Here is a 19,760-nt window from a genome sequence, read left to right on the forward strand (position 1 = left end):
CAAATGAAGAAGGGACGGTGGATTTTGTCTTTCAGAAGGAAGCAGAATTAAAGATAATTAGATAATGTGTACCTAAATTTTTCATCAGTATGGCATACTGATGGAAAGGTAATCAATAACCTAGGATTATTACTTCTGACATTTTCTTCAGACTGCTGCAAAAGGTGAGTGATGATAATTTATTCTAAAATATTTTACACATTTGTTTATATAAAATAATGTTTAAAAAACTGAAATTAAGTAAAATTATTCAATATTTTAAACAGGCTAGAATCATCATTTTAGAAATAGGATGAATCATCTTAAAATAAAATGATAAGAGTCTTCAAGCAAAGAAGAATTAAACAGCCTCTTGATGAAAGTGAAAGAGGAGAGTGAAAAATTTGGCTTAACACTCAACATTCAGAAAACTAAGATCATGGCATCCAGTCTCATTACTTCATGGCAAATTGATAGGGAAACAATGGAAACAGTGACAAACTTTATTATCTTGGGTTCCAAAATCACTGCAGATGGTGACTGCAGCCAGGGAATTAAAAGACACTTGCTCCTTGGGAGAAAAGCTACGATCAACCTAGACAGCATATTAAAACATAGAGATATTACTTTGCCAACAAAGGTCCATCTAGTCAAAGCTCTGGTTTTTCCAGTAGTCACGTATGGATGTGAGAGCTGGACCGTGAAGAAAGCTGAGCGCCGAAAATGATGCTTTTGAACTGTGGTGTTGGAGAAGACTCTTGAGAGTCCCTTGGACTGCAAGGAGATCCAACCAGTCAATCCTAAAGGAAATCAGTCCTAAATATGCATTGGAAGGACTGATGCTGAAACTGAAACTCCAATACTTTGGCCACCTGATGTAAAGAACTCACTAGAAAAGACCCTGATGCTGGAAAAGATTGAAGGTGGGAGCAGAAGGAGACGACAAAGGATGAGATGATTGGATGGCATCACCAACTCAATGGATATGAGTCTGAGAAAGCTCCAGGAGTTGGTGGTGGACAGGGAAGCCTGGAGTACTGCAGTCCATGGGGTTGCAAAGAGTCAGATATGACTGAGCGACTGAACTGAAAGCAACTTTAATTAACATACACAAATATATAGTATCTCAAGTTTATATACTATTTTATAATACTTTATAAAATATTCATGTAGACATTAAAATTCTAATGTTTCTAAACTTGTCTATACCATAATATTATAAAAGGAAATGTTTAACATATATATTTACTACTTTCATATGAAAATATATTCTCCTGAAGCATAAGTTTCACCTTACAAAACACAGTAATATAAATTTAAGGAAACAAAATGGCATTTCCTGACCAACCCAAACTTCTTATTAAAGAGAAAGATAATTTAGTCAAATTTTGTCAAAATTAATTCAAAAAAGAATTTCAAAGTTACTATATGGATATGACAGAAAACTGTGACCCTCTTTCAGAGTTATTTAAAAAATTAGTCACATAGGATTTTGATTAGTTTAGCTACAACATGCACGTTGAGACTATTTCCAAGTAGACGGTAACGCTGTTTGACAGTTGTCATCTCAGGAAATCCTAGAAAAGAGAGATAATGATTTACAATACAATCATTTGAAATATTAACTTTCAGAGACAAAAGGATATATTCTTTAGTGGATATATCAAACTACAGGGACCAAAGGCATAGTGGTCCCTGGTTGGGGAAACTGTTAATAAGATCCAGCATGCCATCTGGTGTGGTAAAAAAAATATTAAAAAAAAGCAAAGTATTCTATGTTTAATATTTATCTTAGTACTTATTAATAACATTATGTATTAACAATATTATGTGTATTGTATACAACTATAAAATATAGTGCAACTCAAACTTCAAGCATTATCAGTAAAAATCAGCTGATCCAAGGTTTATTCATGTTATAACATGTGTACCAATAGTTCATTCCTCTCCATGTCTGAATAATATTCTATCATATGGATATACCATATTTATTTTATCCATCCATTCATTGACAGGTATTTGGATTTTTCCCTACTTTTTTATTATTATAAACATTGCTGTTATGGACATGGACATATGTATGCACGTGCAAGTTTTTTTTCAATTTTCTTAGATATATACCTAGGGGTGAGACTGCGGCAAAGTCAAAGTGAAAGTCGCTCAGTCGTGTCTGACCGACTCTTTGCGACCCCATGGATTATACAGTCCGTGGAATTCTGCAGGCCAGAATACTGGAGTGGGTAGCCCTTCCCTTGTCCAGGGGTCTTCCTAACCCAGGTCTCCCGCATTGCAGGCGGATTCTTTACCAGCTAAGCCACAAGGGAAACTGCAGGGTCAAACCGTAACTCTATGTCTAACATCCAAGGAACTGCCAGGATGCTTTCTAAGGCAGTTGTACCACTTTATATTCCCACCAGCACTGTACAGGGATCTGATTTCTCCACAACTTGTCAACACTGTTATTATTTGTCTTTTTGTGAAGTGGTATCGTACTGTGGTTTTGATTTACGTTTCCCTAATATCTAATGATGTTGAACATCTTTTCATGGGCTTATTGACCATGTATCTATTTTCTTTGGAGAACTGTCTATTGAAATCTTTTGCCCACTTTTAAACTGGATTATTTTTCTTTTTATTGTTGAGTCATGAGACCTCTTTCTAGCAATATATTCTGGATACAAGTCCTTTATATTCTGCTTATACAAACTGAAATTCTCATACTGAAGTTCTTTTTGCTACATCCTTTTTCAAAGTGAAATCTTCTGCAGATACTATATTTGCTGGAACAAAACCTTGCACATACCACCATCAGAGACTGTCCAAGCATGAGAGTGGACACTAGAATCTTAGTTACAATCCCAGAACTTCACATTCAGAACCCTTTGACATAGCAATTAAAAAAAGCAATCAGTTAATAAAGGAAGTAATTAAAGAGCATTACAAAAGCAAAAATTGGGCTTTCCCGGTGGCTCAGTGGTAAAGAATCCACCTGCCAATGCAGGAGACAAGCGTTTAACCCCTGATCCGGGAAGATTCCACATGCTGCGTGTGCAACTATTGAGCCTGTGCTCTAGAGCCCAGGAGCTGCGGCTACTGAAGCCCTCACACCCTAGAGCTGGTGCTCCCCAACAAGAGAAGCCACCGCAATGAGAAGCCTGCGCACTGCAACTAGAGAGTAGCCCCTGCTTGTCGCAACTAAAGACAAGCCAGTACAGCAACAAAGACCCAGCTCAGCCAAAAATAAATACATAAATTTATTTTTTAAAAACTTCAAAACTTGATAAAGTTGCTTCATCAACACTAGACATTACACTACCTACAATAAAATACGAGTGATTACCATAATAAAACTATAGTTGCAGTGGTGCCCAGTCATATAATTCCTATCATAAAGATAATGTCTCAGTCAAGAACATTTGTCATCTCAGAAGTTATTTACTTCAAAGTAGCCAGAGGTAGAAATATACCTACAAACAAACTTTAAGACTATCCCAGGGATGGTCCTTTGTGATATCAAGATTGTATCAATGAGGAAGACACATCTGAAAACAAGCAAGATTTGTAAACAGAGGGAAAACATGTATATCTACAGCTGATTCATAATGATGTATGGCAAAAGCCATCACAGTATTGTAAAGTAATCATCCTCTAATTAAAATAAATATTTTAAAAAATTCTATATATATAATGCATACATATATACACATGCAATGTATACATGTATGTATTTCATATATAGGAACTAAAATCTAAATTTGTTTATGGAAAAAAGTACATAATTTTTTATTTTATTTTTTTTATAATTTTTTTTAATTTTAAAACTTTACATAATTGTATTAGTTTTGCCAAATATCAAAATGAATCCACCACAGGTATACATGTGTTCCCCATCCTGAACCCTCCTCCCTCCTCCCTCCCCATACCATCATCCCTCTGGGTCGTCCCAGTGCACTAGCCCCAAGCATCCAGTATCGTGCATCAAACCTGGACTGGCAACTCGTTTCTTACATGATATTTTACATGTTTCAATGTCATTCTCCCAAATCTTCCCACCCTCTCCCTCTCCCACAGAGTCCATAAGACTGTTCTATACATCAGTGTCTCTTTTGCTGTCTTGTACATGGGGTTATTGTTACCATCTTTCTAAATTCCATATATATGCATGAGTATACTGTATTGGTGTTTTTCCTTCTGGCTTACTTCACTCTGTATAATAGGCTCCAGTTTCATCCACCTCATTAGAACTGATTCAAATGTATTCTTTTTAATGGCTGAGTAATACTCCATTGTGTATATGTACCACTGCTTTCTTATCCACTCATCTGCTGATGGACATCTAGGTTGCTTCCATGTCCTGGCTATTATAAACAGTGCTGCAATGAACATTGGTGTACACATGTCTCTTTCCCTTCTGGTTTCCTCAGCAGTGGGATTGCTGGATCATAAGGCAGTTCTATTTCCAGTTTTTTAAGGAATCTCCACACTGTTCTCCATAGTGGCTGTACTAGTTTGCATTCCCCCAACAGTGTAAGAGGGTTCCCTTTTCTCCACACCCTCTCCAGCATTTATTGCTTGTAGACTTTTGGATCGCAGCCATTCTGACTGGTGTGAAATGGTACCTCATGGTGGTTTTGATTTGCATTTCTCTGATAATGAGTGATGTTGAGCATCTTTTCATGTGTTTGTTAGCCCTCTGTATGTCTTCTTTGGAGAAATGTCTATTTAGTTCTTTGGCCCATTTTTTGATTGGGTCATTTATTTTTCTGGAGTTGAGCTATAGGAGTTGCCTGTATATTTTTGAGATTAGTTGCTTGTCAGTTGCTTCATTTGTTATTATTTTCTCCCATTCTGAACGCTGTCTTTTCACCTTGCTAATAGTTTCCTTTGATGTGCAGAAGCTTTTAAGGTTAATTAGGTCCCATTTGTTTATTTTTGCTTTTATTTCCAATATTCTGGGAGGTGGGTCATAGAGGATCCTGCTGTGATGTATGTCAGAGAGTGTTTTGCCTATGTTCTCCTCTAGGAATTTTATAGTTTCTGGTCTTGCGTTTAGACCTTTAATGCATTTTGAGTTTTTTAAAGCTAAAAGGTGACTTTTAAAAAACTTAGGTACATTAAAAATAATAATCCTCTCCAAAACAAAGAAACCTAGAATTAAGAAGGTCAAGATAGCAGCAATTATTCAGTAAGTGAAGGTTAGTGTCTGTCTCCTCCAAAGCCTGCTATCTCATAAATGCAGGCCACTGGCCACAAAGAGAAATAGGACAACACGTGCAGGAGGATCAACGCAAAGCCATCACTACCGTGGACAAGCAGCTCCCAGAACGCCTGTTCTGGACCCAGGATTAATGATGTCAGAGGCCCACGTGAAGGACAGGCCCACTCGGTGGTGACTATAGGGGCTTAACTGACTGCACACATCTATCACATTTTAAAAGAAGGTTAAGCAATTTGCCAGTGCAGGGGACATGGGTTCGGCTCCTGGTCTGGGAAGATTCCACATGCAACTGAGCACATGCGCCACAACTACTGAAGCCTGAGCATCCTAGAGCCCAAGCTCCCAACAAGAGAAGAAGTCACCACAACGAGAAGCCTGCCCACCGCAACACCGCAACTAGAGCACAGCCCCTGCTCACTACAACCAAAGAAAGTCTGTGTAGCACCGAAGACCCAGGGCAGCCATAAATAAATCAGGTTTTCTCGCACATATTATATATTTTCACAGAACTTTGAAAAATCCTATTTTACCCTATTTATACCTTTAAATACTGAGAAAAAGTGTTTATGAAATAAAGGCTATAACATCTATCATTTAAAATATAAAAGCACAAATTTTGTATTAGGTATCAGATAGTTTGCAAACATGTTACATATGTTAATTCACTTACCTGTTACAACAACCCTATGAAGTTGGTACTGCAATCACCCCCATTTTACAGACACATAAACTAAGGCAGAAAGTGGCTTAGGTAGAGCTAAAATTCATGGTCTGTCTGTCTCTGGGGTCTGTGCTAAATTTCCTTACTACCAAAGTGACTACTACTACTTGAAAAAATAAACACTGAACTAAAACTTAGAACTTAGTTGCTATTAGACAGTAAATCTCTTTTCTCTCTATAGTACTATGGAAAGTACCTTTGATGACTCATCCTAAAAATGAAAGATAAAAAAGTAACCAGGACAGTAGACTGGGAAATAAATTTCTGAGTGCAATTCTCACTTCTTTGTTTGATGATGTTCTCATTCACTTTGTGACATAAACTAAGACAAGGGAAGTCTATGTTTTCTTAAATAACATTCCCTGGGATAGTTCAAACTGAATGAGATCACCAAGAAAAAGGCACAGAGGACAAAACAAACCCGGTTGCTGTGACTCTGCTTGGGGAATCAATTACCAAGAGGGTAGTCAAATTCTATTGGAGTTTGTTCTCCATGCAAAAAAAAGATGCATTCCAAACATCAAGTGTAAATCCATTATTTAAATTTTAAAACATGATCTATTTAACCCATGATGTTCTTTAAGAATACTACTGTAATAATATTACAACAAGATTAGATTTAGCAAAGCCTGGCTTTTCTGTAGTCAAGCTCCCAGTAAGTTATCAAAAACACATTTCCTCCTTGTGAGGAAATGTGAGGGAGATTTGTCTCTTCCTTCCCATGAGCTAGGTGCGAGGGACACCCCTCACCTCCCTCTGCTTAGGAAACCAATGGCATCCACAGAGTGAGAGCCCCTGTGCCAAGGAAGCAGGGTCAGGGAGAGGCAGTAGCTCTAAGAGGCAAAGGCACTGCATCCAGTCTCCTAATACAACAATCCCTGGCCTTCCTCAATGACAAAAGGCATCAGGGCTTCGTCTTTCTCACTCTGGAACCCTATGTTCATTTTTGTTCTTGAGATTCCATCTTCAGATTCTCTAATTTGGTGTCAATTCTGGGATTTGTGCTCTCAAGTCACCCTTAATTTCCATTAGGAAAGCTCCTCCCTAGAGCACCTCTCCACTTTCTCTTTTTTCCACTTAAACCTTGTAGGGAAGGAAAAAGGTGTCTAATTGATAAGAACGTACCTCCTAGGAGAAAAATACAAATAACATACCTCCCACTACACACACGCAAAAATAAATTCCTTAATTGTCTTTTATTTTTTTTAAAAAAGACAATTCTAGGCATTCTTTCACAACAGTTAGTGTCGGGTTATATGAACAGGACTCCTAGAAGCAAAAAATAAATTTTAGAAAGATGCTATTAACAACCATCTGAAAGATGCTATTAACAACCATCTGTGGAGACAGTTGAGGAATTGCTGATTTGGCCTTTCTGTTCCTGCAAAGCACCTGGAAACATTACTGGAGTAAAAGGAGGAGAATTGAGTCTGAAGGGAATGGCAGGTTGTGAACAAAAGCAGAAACAGGAGAGAAGATGTCAAAATGGCATAAACAGGAGAGGAAGTGTTCTCCACCTCTGTCTGGGCAAGGGTTTATTCGTAACTCACACAGGAGTCCCTAATGAGTTCGGAGACCATTAATAAATGAAAGCTGGGGTCCGCGTGTATCCCACATACCAAACTCTGGAGGAAATCCAAGGAGATTTGCTATTTCTTTAGGAGTGAAAAATCGAAGTTGAAGCATTGACAATCTCATTATCTTTTCTTCTTGTGACAAACTGGTAAGGGATTTGTAGATATTCTCAATCTGTAGGAAAACATCCATGATAACTAACAAGTAATAAATAATTAATAGAATGCAATTAATTTGTTAAGATAATATCATCTGCTGTGAGGCAGTTTAAAAATGATGAACATATAGTCCACCACAACACACAGAAGCCCAGGGTAAAAGTCTGTGCAATGAACTGTATAATTGGCTCTTCAAGGGTAAGATAAACTCTGAAAACAAACAAAAGCTTGATGTTGAACAGATCAGGATACTTTCAGTGTGTCTGTCATTTTTGGTCTCTCAAAAATTCACTCATAAGAATATAAATAATAAATAAATAACTATAAGAGAAAAATAGTGAAAGGAACTTGGTCAACCAGTAAGTCAGTTTTACAATGCAAACAGTCATTTGAATGTTTAGGTTTATGACTAATTTTATCAAATTAAGACATTTTCTTAAAGTGATTAAATATATTTAATAAATATGATTTCTCAAATTCTGACATTTGTTTGCCTCTGATACAGTTTTTACCATGGGTAAATTTTATTAACAGTTAAAGAGTTTAAATCAGCATAAAAGAAAATAATGTGATTTCACTGCAGAACTATTCAGACGTATATAAAACTTACAATACATCAAGCTTGTATTCAACCATGACACCTCAAAGAATTTGCAATTGAAGTATTAATAAACAGCCTTGCTAAAATAGATTTATTTTTCCCTAAAAGGCATTTTTATAATATGTGCTCCAAAAGAAGGATTTAATATTTGTGTGTAATCTTAGAGAACATTAACTACTGTACTTTGCATTTCAAATTATCCTCAATGGAGTATAAAAAGAGGGGCAAAAGGTAAGGGAAAAAAGTAAAAATATAAAACACTTCTTGTACATATATCCATACCTAGCAACAAGAAAAAGACTTATTCTATAGTAAATAATTATTATACACATATTCATTCCAATTGAATATGTAAAATTCTTTTAACATTCTCAAATTTTAAGTAGTAAATAAAATTTTATTTTAAAATATTTTCAAAATATTTAAGTCCTGAAACCACGCACAGTACCTGCACATCCTCTGTTGTCTGTAACACAGATCCTGTCCCTTCTATGTAGCGTCCATAACTGAAGAATTAACACAAATATTTTGTAACATCTGCTTGTTAATGATAGATTTCTTAAATATTTCTTGAATGAATCAATTTTACATAGCTACATCTTTCTGAAATATTCTGAATAATATCACATAAATATGCTTTGTAATTAAAAAAATTAGGTGAAAGACTTAAGATCATATTTAAACTTCTCAGACACTAAACTTGACAAAGTTTTTTGTTGTGTAAGTAATATTTGCATTATGCATTATTGTCATTTTTATAAAATGTCAGTTTTTAAATGTTCATCACATTTAAATGCACAGGAAGTATGCATTAGTTACAACTTTTATATCCAAATACTATTCAGTACTAGCATCCCTGACACATTAGACCAAATGTTATGAAGGTGAAAATGAATAGCAGCTATTTTTCTTCAGATGCCTGAACCATCATTTCTTCTCATGAACCCAAAATCCTATTCTCTCCAGCCCAGGACAGACTCAGGCTCATCAAACATGTATCTACCTCCTACTGTAACACCGTATGTTTTAACTATTTATCCTGCAACAGTCAGACTATTGTTTTAAAAAACTATATTAAAAATATAAAACACTACAGAGAAAAGCTGTTTCCTTATATATCATGTGTGTGTCTGCTTATATTATCTACACTAAAATAGATTTTCACATTAAAGCTTCTTTTATACCATTTTTATAATTACAAAAGAATTTCAAGGTTTTTTTTTTTTTTTTTTAGTTACAAAAGTGATAAGTCCTGTTTTATGAGAGTCCCAAAGAGAACCTATCAGACTTGGAAACAGACAACAGCTGACTGAAGTCTTTTAAGGTGATGGAAGAAGCAATAAACCTATTCCCCTAGAAGTACAAGGGCAGAGTATGAGAAAATCAGGATAAGCCTCATATGATTATCTCAGGGGCAGAGTGTCAAGACAACTAGCTAGCAAGTAAAGAGAGAAGGTTTGAATGTTTAAATCATAAAACTACCTATCAAATGAGTTTGAGTGGTATTAACAAAGAAGAGGCAGGGATCTTTTATAAATTCTTCTCCAAAGATCTTATTTCCCCTTCTTTCTAGGTTTAAAAAGAAACCTGAAAAACACATTTATTAACACTTGGGAAATAAGCCAAAGGCTATATCCCCTAAATGTCCAGTAAAATAAATTATGATATACCTATACCATGAGTATAGCAAAATTCTTAGGCAATAATACCCAAATTACATTGTACAGTCAAAAAAATGGGTGCATAATAATGATTATAATATGCTACAATTTACTTAAAGAAGGGGGTAAAAATATACATGTATATTTAGATACCCTGTACACAACACCTCTGGAAGATCAGACAGTAGGGATGGAAACTGGATGAACAAGAGGCAGAGAGGAAAGGAGTCTTACAATCTCAGTTCCTTTTGAAATTTGAACCATGAGAATATAACTACTTACCCAAAAACTAAAGAAAATTTAAAGTGCTCTAATGTGCTCCAGATTATTCAATCTTATTTCTTGATATTAAAGTTTAATTTCTTCTTGTACACTGATTATGAAAGTGGACAGAAATTTTTGAGGTACCACAAAAAGAAAGGTGGTAAAAAATTTGCAATTTGCCATCTACAGAGACCATGTTTTCAACATGGGTATGTTTCCACCGTGGGTAATTAAGCTCCTTCGAAGGTCGCCAAACAATGGCCTGGCCTTTCATGAGCACTTTCGTGGGCTGTGCACATGATGTTCTGCCAGAAGCAATTTTTACTTGTGCATTCTACTGGAACAGGAAGGCAGGCAATTAAGGGAGAAAAAAAAAAAACAAACAAACACATTCTAGCAGAAACATTCTATAAAATGCTCCTTGTTTCCAGAAGAAATAAAAGAGACAATAGCTATGAAAACTTGGTTACTTTGGGTATGTCGTAAGTAGAGGGTATGTCGTGAGTAGAGACTCTTTAAAACTTACCCTTTTGTAAAGCACATGGATCTTCTGGAAGTGGGTTTAACAATGTCTAACAAAAGAGCGTATCGCAGTAATGACTTTGGTGGTAAAAAGAATGAATGCTTGTCAATGTCATCTTCAAGAAAATCTTTTAGCATTCGCACAGAGAGATCGCTGTCCTGTTGATGTTTCCTGTCAATTTCTCCTGCAGTTTCAAGCTTAAAAAGAATGGCCTCTTTTCCAGAACACTGTGTGCTGCTATCAAAGCAAATCTTTGGTCCAGTTTTCTTTTCTTCAGTTTTCTTTTCTGCATTTATTGCATATTTAGGGGGATGTTCAGATTCAGTTTTGGGGAACTCCATCAGTACCTGGCATTAAATAAAAATATATAAATTGTCAAAAGCTTTCTTAAAAATAAAAAATGAGTTAATAATATCCAGTCAACATTATGCAAAAAAATTCTTTGGCTTTCACTGAGCTGTCATTAAAAAGATAGACATTGAGGTTTACTAGTAATTTATATAAGCTACTACAAGTTTTTCATCATATAATGATAGGCCATCAGTCTGTAGATAATTTATTTCATGAAATTACTGCTTTCTCTAGTAATAAAACCATTCAACAAAATAACAGGAAGTAGGATGAATATACCGACAATATCATATTTGGAAAAGAAGTTGAGAAAGCAACAGGAACATTTCCAGAAATGTGTTTTGAATCAAAGCTTACCATTCCCCTTCGTTAAAATAAGCACTCTTTGCCCTGAAAGGTTATTTCTATTCCTGAGCCCCATAGGAAAAACTTGTTCCTACAAAACAGGTAACCTTGTATAAAGTCCTATTTTGAGAAGGATAAAATAGTTCCAGGAATTTTTAATGATGAAATCTTCGTTAATATACTTTATACATTGTTTTTGGAACTATCCACATTGAAAGGGAGACACATTGCAATTGTATAATATAATACAGGCGTGTCTTCCATTGGCAGGCAGGTTCTTTACCACTCGTGCCACCTGGGAAGCCCCATAATACAATACCCATGTGTGTAGTCACTCAGTACTGTCCAACTCTTTGTGACCCTTTGGACTGTAGTCCACTGGGCTTCTCTGTCCATGGAATTTTTCAGGCAAGAATACTAAAGTGGGTTGCCATTTCCTATTCCAGGGGATTTTCCTGACCCAGGGATCAAACCCATGTCTTCTGTGTCTCCTGCATTGCAGGCAGATTCTTTACCCACTGAGCCATCAGGGAAGCATAAAACTGGTATTGTGTTACAGGGGGATTCAAACGATACTACTGAACCCCTGTTAGTAGGACATGACTTTTAAGTTCTTACCTGTGATGATTACAGAGAGCTTCACTGAACCACTGAAACTCTGTTATCCACATCAATTTTCAGCAGAAGCATATAAAATTGCTAGCATAATGAGAGAGTCTATCCATAGCAATCGTGCATTTCATCCTAGCTTGTACTAATCATTACCATATTTTAATCAGTTAAAGCTAAACAGCGTAGATTTCAAAGAAAATGCAACCGACATGTGAATTTTTATCAACAGTGGTCAATGGCTTCTACTGAGGGAGAAAAATAATGGATGCAAAAGAATCAGTGGTCGGAAGAGAAATTATTGGGGGGTTCATTTCCCCCCCAATAATTTCTCTTCTGACCATTAATAACAGCAGTAATGGTAATTTTTTACTTTCAACTTATTTTTTGTAATGATGAAAGAAATGCTTCTGGTTTTGTTTCAAGCAATTAAAGTGGTCATATTAGGAATGGGAGGGCTTCCCTGGTGGCTCTGTGATAAAGAATCCCCCTGCAAATGCAGGAGACACAAGAGATGCAGGTTCAATTCCTGGGTTGGGAAGATCTCTTAAAAAAGGAAATGGCAACCTACTCCAGTGTTCCTGCCTGAGAAATCCCACGGACAGAGGATTCTGGCAGGCTACAGTCCAAGGAGTTGCAAAGAGTCAGACATGACATAGCAACTAAACAACATAAAGAGGGGCAAAAGGCTTAGAAGAGAGACTGAATGCATGCTCTTTACTACAGGCGTGAGAGGACACATGAACCCCCACCGGTACTGTTGGAAAATAAACAAGCAGCCTGAGACCTACTTACAACAGATGAATGATGATGATGAGAACAACAATAATAATAATACCTGACCAGGGGCCTGAAAAGGGAATGGCTCTGGCTGAAGCTTTGCAATAAGGAAGTACCGTAATCTTGAATTTGGAATGCCAAGCTGAAAGTGAAGCAGAACAGGTAGTTGCTATGGGAAATTAAAGTGATCTATACTAACTGTTAGCATCTAGTGGAAAAAAAAAAAACCTCATACACTGTACATTAGTTTACATCAGGTCTACATTAGTTTCTGCCAGACAAAATTCCATTATCAATTTGCGCAAGACTTCCCTGCAGCAAATTCTTGAACCTTTTAAACTGTCACTTTGTACCTTTATTTGAACGAAATAAAGATGGAATCAGATGAATCATATGTCTACGAGTCACTTTCACTTTATATTTCCCAGGTAAGAAGATACATAGATTTTCTTACATTCATTATTGATAGTACAGTAATCATAAAAAAATAAAATTCACATATAGCTATAAAATTCAGATATAGAAGGAACCATGTCTGAACTAATTTTAAGATTTGCCTATAATATTATTCAAAATGGATCCATTTTTTTATTGAATCAAGTTCCCTTTCTGAAAATTTATTTAAGTTTATAATTGTGGTACTTACAGAGGTTGGAGACAGTAGAAATTCTTGATACTGAAAACCACAATTTTCTATTGTTTGTATTAACAGATCTCTGAAAAGACAAAGGGTAAGAAAAAAGGCTTTCAGTCTATAGTTCAAAATGTAGTTCTTATATAAAATATTACACATAAAACTTCATTTTATGTGAAAACTATACCTCCATTCAACTTGTTTAGAAAGAGAAAAATCCTGGGTCTTAAGCCTAATATTTGAGAAATTACATTTCTCAAAAAAAGAGATAATCTGTATTATAAATAAAAAATTGCTAATCCACTGATGGTAAATTCGTTATTGGAATGGAGCTTTGTCGCCCATCAGACAGGGCAACACTGTCACAGACAGCAGGTGAATCGAGGACTCAGTCGGCTGCATTCTCTCCCGTGGGGCAGCCACCTGAAAGGGCCCTGACACAGGGCTTGCTTCTTCAGTCCAACAGGACAGAAAATGCCTATGAGAGGACCAATTCTTACTGAAAACATTTCTAATTCTAACGAAATGGACACCACTTAAGCAGCTAAAACTGAGAAATACAATTCGTATTACTCATTCTGGAAAAATTCAAACATATCGAAACGCGAGAGAATCAGCTGACCCTAACCTTGTGATACTTCACATTACTATTGGAAAACTACATTAATGATAAACTACATAACATATCTTAAATGTCGGAATGTACACCTTTATTTTTCAGACCTTTATTTCACAACAGCTCTTATTATATAAAACACCTACTCTAAGATGAACACAAGAGAAATACATTTCTTACCTTGTAGAAGACATTTCAAAACCTTTAACGTTTTCTAAAAGAATATACTTCGGTAATTTTTGTAATCTAAAACAAAAACAAACAAACAAAAAAACCAAACAGAATTCCAAACATCTCAATACTAAGAAGTAAGAAGCAAAGAAAATCCTTACTTGTGAGAAATACGAGGTAACTGTTCAAACTGATTTTAGAAAAGAATTTTACAAAGGATGGAGATGACATATTTTAACCCTTTCCCCCATAAACATAGCACACTTGATAAGGTTAATATTTGAAATATTAATTTCCACTGAAGTTTAAGTGAAAACACAGAACTGCACAGAGCTTTGAACTGCACAGAATGGCAGTTCAAAGGGCTGACGTTTACGTGGAATACAGCTTTTAGGGTTAGCAGTGCGATTTTCCAGGCCATGGGCAACAGCATTCACTAACATTAGCATCATCTGCACTAATCCTGTGAGCAGAGGCAATACAATTCAGCTATTAGGCTGTAACACCCTGTCACTCACTTTAGCAGCACTGTAGAATCAACAAACATTTTCAGTCACTCTATCAGTCATGGCAGAAAATAAATGGCATGTATAGTATCTGTAGAAGCTGCTAATTTCTATAAAATGATAAACATCACATTCTTCCAGATGCAAAGTTTTACACCTATGGTAAGCTTGTACAGGAACCTAAGTTTTTACCTTGGGAGAATGTCTAGAATATATAAGAAGCTATTTGTCCTTGGATCAGTCACATCACCTTGCAGGCCAATTCTGAAAGGGATAAGAAAATAAGTTCAAGAATTGTACATAAAGATATCAAGTCACTTTTAAAAAGGCAAGACAGAGAACTACAATTAGTTGGTCCTCACAAAAAATATGATCATCTCTGTTGCTATAAAGAACAAAACATATTTATTCATTTAATTAAAACAAAAAAAGCTTTGTCTGTCTAGTAAATGTAGTACTTATAAAAAAATAATATGCCCAAATGACTTACATGAAGCAAAGAAGAATAAGAAGTTAATGAAGAATTAAAAATAATTATCCTCTTAAAATCAACTTGTTTAGGAAACACACACACACACACACACAAAATTGGCTGGTGACACCTTTCGCTCTGCCCCAAGGGAGACAAAAGAAGTTCAGAGGGATGAGCTGGTTGGGCAGGGTGGCAACATAAGAGTTGATGGCACTGAAAACTAATCACATCCAAGTAGACCAAGATAGTAGGTAAGATCAGGACGATCTTGTTCAATGTACACGGGAGACAATAAAGGTGAGGGCTTGAATCTACACAAAGGTGTTGCAACTTGGTTAGACTAACTAGGTCAAAACAGGTCATGTGAAAATGTGGTATCTGGTTCAGCAATTAGATCTTTTTTGTTTTTTTTAAGAAATTAAATCTTATAAGTAACATTCAATATGATCAAGAACCAAGCAGAAAGGAAGACTAGGTTGGGCATAAATTATAATAACGGGATTAGGATTTAAGACCTTGTCATCTATTAACTTCAAAGTCTTAAATTACTTGACATTACTTATCAGCTCCTCATGCCTGACAGCAGGACCAAAATCATCAGTGGATCTGAGGTTCAAATGGGAGAGGAGAGTGGACTTGAACAGATTCCTCAGAAACCTTGGTTTCTTCTCATTGAGTCCCTTTCCCCTCAGAGTTCCAAATGATGATTGTGTTGCAGAATCAGACTCTGCGGCCATTAGCAGCTGGATCTGGGCTGATATAGAGCGAGAATGGTATCATAGGGAAGATGTCCCATTGCAGGGACATCTGAGGCATCACAGTGCTGGGGCTGCACTCTGCTCTGAGCCTCCCACTCATGGCAGTCAAAAAGGCCACACCCTTGCGTAGCTCAAATGGAGCTACGCATCTCATCCTAGCTCAGGATGGAGATGACATATTATAACCCTTTCCCCCATAAACATGGCACACTTGATAAGGTTAATATTTGAAATATTAATTTCCACTGAAGTTTAAGTGAAAACACAGGACTGCACAGAGCTTTGAACTGCACAGAATGGCAGTTCAAAGGGCTGACGTTTACATGGAATACAGCTTTTAGGGTTAGCAGTGCGATTTTCCAGGCCATGGGCAACAGCATTCACTAACATTAGCATCATCTGCACTAATCCTGTGAGCAGAGGCAATACAATTCAGCTGTTCACCTATAAAAAGACAGTATACTACTGCACATACCATAAGCTTGTTGAATTAAATGGCAAAATCTAGTAAGACATTTGGTTGGTTGTCATTACCATTATTACTTAATTAAAAATACTATTGTTAAAAATGTCTAAATGAAGATAGACTAATCAAGATTTTATCTAAAATATAATTCCCTGAAATATAGTCAAATAAATACCTTATAACAAGAAACTGAATTGGAACATAGCTTTAAAAAAGCTATTTCATTAATTGTATGTATTATTAAATGTACGTATCAATTTTGAGAAATGCAAAATTCACAGATGCATTCTTGCCTACCTTTAAAATTTTACAATTAAGTAATTTAGGACTTGAATATTTATTATGAAAATTGACTTTGATTAATCAGTTAGGAAGATATTCCTGAATGCCGATTAATTTAAGTAATTCAGAGTAATTTGGGTCAGAAATAAATATTTTATCTTCAGTAGGTATTAAAGAGGTACCACATAGTCTCGCCATGCCTACAATGACTATGACCAAATCACTGTGCTCATCTGGCAGTTAACTGCTCTTTTCCTCATCATTAATGCTGACTTATAAATGTGCATAGAGAAAGAGAATTATGCATGAAAAATTTCAAGACTAGGGAAATGCAGCGAATGGACTTTATAGTGTCCGTGCCTGAAATTATAGTATATTTGATTTAATGAATCTTTCAAAAGTATTCTTCGTAACAGAGAAATATATATTATACATACCTTGTGAAGGGCTGACAGGGTGGGCTCATTAAAATCATATTGAAAGATAATCTGTCAAACTCTTCTAGTGTAATGCCCTAAGGAATGAATATTTGGGGTTGGGGGGAAAGAATATAAAAACATGCGTAGAAGGGGGAAAAAGGAAACATGCTAACTACAACTAAATATATCAGAAATTGTGACTGCTTATTTACAACACTTAAAAGTTTATAAAACATTTAATACTTTTAAAATAAACTTCAGTTAAACTAACTTTCCAAAGTGATTTTGTGAAGGAAGTGGAGCAATAAGCTGAAGCTATAAAAGATTAAGTGACTTCCGCCAAACCCTAGGACCAGCCCAAGCAGAGCTGGAAAGTTAGATCCTAAGCATTTCATGCCTCTATGATACCTCAAGTCTAATTAAGACTGCTGTGATTTCAGGAATCAAACATGGAGAACTTTATTTCATAATGAATTTCAGCAAAAGATCTAGAGAATTATTAACACCTTTCTATTAATATTATTTACAAAATGCCATGTATTGACCAGTCACCACTTCTCTCCTGTCTGTCTCTGTCAGTATATCACCAAACAGACAAGGGTCCCACTTTCCGATGTCTGCATACTGTTTTACAGTTGTGTGTAGTCAAAGCACCTCAAAAGATTATAAACAAGATGAACCAAACAATGCCTACTGGGCTAAGCAGTTTTAAGATGTACTGTTTTGCTCCTTTATATACAGTATCAGAAGACAAATACAGAGAAATACAAATCATGGGTTTGGCCAATTCTCATTAGGCTCTGTTAGCATATGCTGTTAGCCAGAAATTTAAAGCAACAAGCCCAGAATCCCAACATTCCTAGTTACATTTCCAAGAAGTTCCAGTTCATGAAAAAAGCAGGGAAAGCTTTATTCTGAGTTCTGAAAAGAGTTAACTTGTTGAACACATCAGTTGTCTCTATTGTATTAAAGTTTGAATGTACATGTCTATTGTTTTTAAATCACAGGCTTTTAAAAGTAGTTTACGATGTATATGAAAAATGAAATGAAAATAAAATAGTGGAAAGTTCCCAAAGCACCTCTAGAACCCAGAGTTCTAAAGAAAACAATCTGAAAATCATACACTCAAACTGCATCACGAAACCTGGGGCAGAGCAGTAACATTATCACAGGTACTTAAGTTACAGAGCTAGTTAGCACAGGGCTGTTAATAAAAGCAACTTATTGACTTCACAACTGACTGTAGACTGATTAAAGCTAAATTCCTAAAATTAAAATAAAAAACAAACAACAACTTTTAACATTAGGAGCATCCTAAATCTAGAACCTAAAAGAAGTAAACACTTAATAACTCAATACCTGCAATTAGACATATAAAATTACAATTTTAAAGGATTTTTGGAAAGGGTGATTTTTTTTTAATAGCACAACCCAAATGACAGAGAAGTTATGCAAAACATAATCACTCAATAAACCATTCACAACTATCTTTAATTTAGCAATCTAGGTCAGTGTATGTGACAGGATTCAAGAAAGTAGTTACAGAGATGCATGGATTAACTCTAGTAATTTGATATTTTATAATAACACTAATGGAAATCTATTCTTTTTTCATAACTAGAGCATTCAAGTTAAAAAAAAAATCTTTGCTTTCAGAAAACATTAGATCAACTTCATGCAGTACTTCATTTATTGAGTGTTGATGAGCAACTTTGTCATACTACTTGTGTTATTACTTCTCTTCTCAAAAAGCTTCCTGATCATTCTTACACTTAATTTTCATTTAAACTTTAGGAAGAAATCGGTAGATTAGTAAACAACAACTTTTCACTGTTTTAGTGAATTTATTGTTAATCTAAAGAGAACGAAAATATTGTGGCACATGGTAAATCTTCAATAAAAACTTACTGAGTGGATATTTCATACTATTTTCTGCCCTATGAACTCTGATGTTTTGTTCATGAATAATTTGTTCAAAATTACATGTTTTATTCAAGAACAGAACTTTCTTGACCATTGTATTAATCCCCATTATAAAGCAATTTTCTATGACTCATAAATACATTTTGCCTTTAGACAGATCTTATCTAATATCAGTTCTGAATATCTGTTATGCCTGGCATTTTTCCATTTTCTAGGCACAATATGTAGTTCATTAGATGATGTTCATAATCTAACTCACCAATATTTCAGAGTATCTATAATATGCTAAGCACTGTGATAGGTCTGGGAATACAACGATGCACAAACCCAGCAAGTTTTCAGCTCACATACTTATATTGCAGTAACTAGTAATTTTCCATATCCTATCTAGCAAATTTGGAAAACTCAGCAGTGGCCAGTTTTCATTCCAGTCCCAAAGAAAGGCAATGTCAAAGAATGCTCAAACTACCGCACAATTGCACTCATCTCACACACTAGTAGAGTAATGCTCAAAATTCTCCAAGCCAGGCTTCAGCAATATGTGAACCGTGAACTTCCTGATGTTCAAGCTGGTTTTAGAAAAGGCAGAGGAACCAGAGATCAAATTGCCAACATCCGCTGGATCATGGAAAAAGCAAAAGAGTTCCAGAAAAGCATCTATTTCTGCTTTACTGACTATGCCAAAGCCTTTGACTGTGTGGATCACAATAAACTGTGGAAAATTCTGA

At 35.6% G+C, this 19,760-nt stretch overlaps 1 protein-coding gene across 6 annotated transcripts in view; it reads right to left on the reverse strand.

Annotated features, from left to right (window-relative positions):
* Window positions 1-1,061: 1,061 nt before the first annotated feature.
* TRDMT1 (tRNA aspartic acid methyltransferase 1) overlaps window positions 1,062-19,760 on the reverse strand; it is an 85,317-nt gene continuing 66,618 nt past the window's right edge. For 5 of the 6 annotated variants that reach the window (XM_010859978.1, XM_010859981.1, XM_010859977.1 and 2 more), the window contains 8 exons: window positions 14,905-14,976; window positions 14,216-14,281; window positions 13,432-13,501; window positions 12,844-12,927; window positions 10,704-11,047; window positions 8,701-8,758; window positions 7,538-7,667; window positions 1,062-1,556 (listed from right to left, as the gene is read on the reverse strand). In XM_010859978.1, the coding sequence (XP_010858280.1) occupies window positions 1,456-1,556; window positions 7,538-7,667; window positions 8,701-8,758; window positions 10,704-11,047; window positions 12,844-12,927; window positions 13,432-13,501; window positions 14,216-14,281; window positions 14,905-14,976 (925 nt within the window). In that variant the 3' untranslated portion in view covers window positions 1,062-1,455. Of the gene's footprint in view, window positions 1,557-7,537; window positions 7,668-8,700; window positions 8,759-10,703; window positions 11,048-12,843; window positions 12,928-13,431; window positions 13,502-14,215; window positions 14,282-14,904; window positions 14,977-17,127; window positions 17,205-19,760 lie in introns of all 6 variants that reach the window. The other variant, XM_010859976.1, reaches the window with a different exon arrangement.

This window comes from Bison bison, unplaced genomic scaffold (assembly GCF_000754665.1).
Source record: "Bison bison bison isolate TAMUID 2011002044 unplaced genomic scaffold, Bison_UMD1.0 scf7180017864461, whole genome shotgun sequence".
Taxonomy (NCBI): Eukaryota; Metazoa; Chordata; class Mammalia; order Artiodactyla; family Bovidae; genus Bison; species Bison bison.